Here is a 4,229-nt window from a genome sequence, read left to right as displayed (position 1 = left end):
TATAAGCACATCAAATATGGTAAACGGGAGCTTTGACATGCTTGCGTGACACTCATGAACAAAATTGTGTTTGTGCTATAACAAAAATGTGCTAAAAAACAGAACAAATAAGGGCTAAATATCTGTATACATGCATATAAATAATAATAAAAAAAAATAAATCCTGCATGGCTTCCTTTCTTGCATGAAACACAAAAGAAGATATCTAAAAGAATACAAAAGCTGCCCTTTTTCATTCAATCAGTGGAAGTGAATGAAGAGTATGACTTCATTGTGTTGAACAAAACCGCTTGGACTTTCTACTATAGTAAATAGCTTCAGTGAGAGAAAGACAGGCATACAAGACCTGAGGTTGAGTACAACAGGTCTCAGAATTGTAATATTTTGTGTGAACTGTCTTTAAGTCCACGACAGGTAGAAAGTGGTGATGCAGTATAGTTTGGCATCGTGCATGACAGTTGTTTATGTCCTTCCTCAGGCACCTTTATCCCATCCTCCCGTATTAATGATGGCATCTGTGGTAAGATGTGCTCTCCTCAGCAGTGTACAATAAATGGAGTGGTATTGCATTTGAAATCTTTCCTCTCCACAGACTGCTGCGATACTACTGATGAGTACAACAGCGGAGCCAAATGTGAAAATACCTGCAAGTGAGTTCTGATCCAAATGTAATTGCTTTCCAGGGAAAAGCACATTAACAGCCATTTACACATGCATACATGTGCACCAGACAGATGTCTTTGGTCATTGTGCTGCATCTCAATATTGTACTGAGTTAAAATAAATGTCAGTTTTAATCATCTTGACTGTGTAAATTAGCAATCTATGGAAGTTAATATCCTAAATAACACACTTTCTAGCTGTTTAAATGTGATATTTTAACTGTAGAAATGTTACATAACATAAATAAATACAATACACATTTGTTTTTATGAGAACAAAGATCTGTAAGAAAATAGAACAATTTGTTTTATATTTCATTGTTTTACTTTTCATTTTTACTTCTGATGAAAAGGCTATGAACACATTGAAATATGAGAGATTTGTTTTGGTTCTTAGGGAACTAGGACTTAAAGAGCGGGACGTTTTGCAGAAGATGGCTGAGATCACCAAAGAGGGCTTTCTCCTGAAACAGCAGCTCATTGAGGAAGCCAAGAAAGGACGAGAAGAAAAGCAGGTAAGATTTGCTTTGTATAAACCCACACATCAGTCCGAGATGTCAAAATGCTTTGGTTTCATATTTTATTACCGATTATACAGTTGTTTCTGTTTGTTCAGCTGCTAGTGTTGCAAAAATCCTAGCGAATGTCAGTTTTCAAACATGATGAAGTGCTGCAGTCATATTTGCTCTGCTTTTTTTTTTTTGACTCACGTGCAACGGAAATCATCCAGTTCCCACATTGAATAATTGCTTGTATACACTGCACTTTTAAAAAGCCATATTTTGTCAGTGAGTTTTGGAAAATGTAAAAAGCTGTCTCTTCTGTAGGGTAAAGTGACTGATATGCAGGAAAATAAGAAACAGCTCGATGAGAAAGTTGAAGCGCTGAGGACTGTGAAAGAGACAGCAGAGCAGCCTGAGAAGGAAGCTAAAGAGCGCCACCTCAAGGCCTGGGAAGGTGAGTGCAGCTGCAAATTTATATCTACAAGTCAGTTTTCATATGGCTTAAAGTGTTTAGTTTGCAGGCTGGCTCATTTCATCAATGTTTTGGCATTAATGTAGATCTAATCAGTTTTTTTACTTCATTCCAGAGCAAAAGGCAGCTATTCGCTTGGAGAAGGACAAAGCCAAAATGGCAGAAGCCTTTTTGGAGCTGGATGACAATGCAGATGGCTTGTAAGTGCCCATTATTATTTTTTTCTCTCTTTCTGATTGTGCATATAGCTAGAGAATGAATATAAACTGGCCTGTTGTCTCTGTGTCAGTGTGTCTGTTTCTGAGCTTCAGTCTCATGCTGAATTGGACCTAGATGCTGATGGCACACTTACTGAAACTGAGGTCCAGGTATTTTTGCACTTAATCATTTCTCAGTCAAAATGTGCTACCTATCTAAATGCACTGAGTGAGTGAATTGCCACTAATTTAGATGTCTGCTTTGTGATTTATTCAGGGACTGATGGGAGGAGCTGCGCAGGTGGACACGTCAACATTTGAGAGTGTTTGGACCAACATTAAAGACAAGTACCACTCAGAGGTTAGTAGAGAAGAAGCAGACATGTCATGTTGAATGACTTCTGAGGTTGTTTTTGGTAAAAAAAAAAAACTTTGATAAAACTTTGTCATATTAATTTTCTTTAAAACAGTCATGACACATATAATCAAAGTGATAAAGATTAGATAAACTATAACAAAAATTAACATTGAAAATGAAAACATTAAGTATGACAAGTAGCCATTTAACTACATTTTGTAATTGATATGCTTAATTTATTATAGAAAGTATTTTTTTTTTATAATATTAATATTAACTTGACTAAGCATACATAACATAATTTATACATGCATCTCTGCTTTTACATGATTTTCCCTATAATTAAAAAATTAAATAATCTCATTCTGTTTCCTCTTTTCTTTTCTTTTTTTTTTTAGATAAATTATTAAATAGCTCAACAACCTTGTTACCAATGTTAGTTATTTACGCTGCCTTTTTAAAACTTTGGGATCATTACGATTTGTTTGTTTTTGTTTTTGAAAAAAGTCTCTTATGCTCACCAAGGCTGCATTTATTTAATCAATAATACATTAAAAAGAGTAATATTGTGGAATATTATTGCAATTAAAACTTACTGTTTTCTCTATCAATATGTTTTCAAATTGAGTTCATACCTGTGATGGCAAAGCTGAATTTATTTATCAGTATTTATTTGAAATCGAAATCATTTGTAACAGTGTAAGAGTAGTGTAGTTAGATATTTTGTACTTCTAATTGTCTTTTAATTGGATAACTTGTCTTGCATTGTTATGTGTACTTGAGTATTAATGCTTGACAATAATAAAAGCACCCAAATTTTGGTGTAAAAAAACAAATCTGTTTTTTTAATAATTCCACTGTCCTTGAACACAATAGCCCATGAGCATGTATTTTGACTGTGTTCCTCCGTTCTCTCTCAGTCCCAGCCTGAGGAACCTGCCCCAGTGGAAACGCCTCCAGATGAAGTGAAGGAACCAGTTGTAGACAATGACTCGGAGCCGTACCCAGAAGATGACATCTCTGAGGAAGAGGAAGAAGATGATGATGATGAAGATGATTATCATGAAGACGATGATAAGGTGAGAGTGTATATCACACAGAAAACCGGAGCAAGCATTAACTTCAGTGATGTTTAAATCCGCATTGACATTTTGATTCTTCTATTAACACTTCTCTGCTTGACATTTAAAGGGGTCATATGATGCTGCTAAAAAGAACAGTATTTTGTGTATTTGGTGTAATGAAATGTGTTTATGCGTTTTAAGGTTCAAAAAACACATTATTTTCCACATACTGTACATTATTGTTTCTCCTCTATGCCCCGCCTTTCTGTAACGCGTCGATTTTTACAAAGCTCATCGGTTTGAAAAAGCGAGGTGTGCTGTGATTGGCCAGCTATCCAGTGCGTTGTGATTGGCCGAATACCTCAAGCGTGTGACGAAAATGTTACGCCCCTTACCATATTGTGATGATGCCCTGTCAGGCCGGAGCGATGATTCAAAAACATGAAAACCCATTATAAACGAGGCATTCGTTGCATCCAGTGGGGACATAATTATGGATTATAATGACTTATACTCAGGGCCATTTTAACCATAGGGCTAGGTGGGGCTGAAGCCCCGGGGCCCGAGCAAGGAGGGGGCCCGTGATTGGCTGTGGAGTAGATTGACTGGAGCGCCGATCGCCAAAGCCACCACGCCCCCCATTTATTAGCGCTGTTATTTAGTTGAGCTTTTCCGTAAATTCCATGCATTACCATTTGGAAATTGAAACGTAAAGTCTGAATTTGGTTTACCAATCAAATGCATTTATTCTATATTCGACTTTTGACCTATATGCGCATGTATCTATCAGGTAATCGCTGCCCAGTATGTCTGCATTCACTTCTCTTCACTTTGTTCTGGAGTAATCTGGAAATGGTCACGCAAAGAACAATTCAATAAGTAAAAATGTCAGCAATTCCAAAAGAGAGAGGGGCTCAAAAAAACGAAAAACTTCAAATACAAACAACATAAAAAACATGACTTAGTAAATTCC

At 36.4% G+C, this 4,229-nt stretch overlaps 1 protein-coding gene across 1 annotated transcript in view; it reads left to right on the top strand.

The window, feature by feature from the left end:
- Nucleotides 1-4,229, top strand: part of LOC107703311 (glucosidase 2 subunit beta-like) — a 16,510-nt gene that overhangs the window by 6,427 nt on the left and 5,854 nt on the right. Inside the window, exons 3-10 of the mRNA XM_016505902.1 lie at nucleotides 479-520; nucleotides 593-650; nucleotides 1,060-1,177; nucleotides 1,490-1,619; nucleotides 1,753-1,837; nucleotides 1,927-2,005; nucleotides 2,112-2,195; nucleotides 3,113-3,271. Coding sequence (XP_016361388.1) covers nucleotides 479-520; nucleotides 593-650; nucleotides 1,060-1,177; nucleotides 1,490-1,619; nucleotides 1,753-1,837; nucleotides 1,927-2,005; nucleotides 2,112-2,195; nucleotides 3,113-3,271 — 755 coding nt within the window. The remainder of the gene's footprint in view (nucleotides 1-478; nucleotides 521-592; nucleotides 651-1,059; nucleotides 1,178-1,489; nucleotides 1,620-1,752; nucleotides 1,838-1,926; nucleotides 2,006-2,111; nucleotides 2,196-3,112; nucleotides 3,272-4,229) is intronic.

Source organism: Sinocyclocheilus anshuiensis, unplaced genomic scaffold, assembly GCF_001515605.1.
Source record: "Sinocyclocheilus anshuiensis isolate Anshui unplaced genomic scaffold, SAMN03320099.WGS_v1.1 scaffold58, whole genome shotgun sequence".
NCBI classification, from domain to species: Eukaryota; Metazoa; Chordata; class Actinopteri; order Cypriniformes; family Cyprinidae; genus Sinocyclocheilus; species Sinocyclocheilus anshuiensis.
This window is presented reverse-complemented; position numbering and strand designations above follow the sequence as displayed.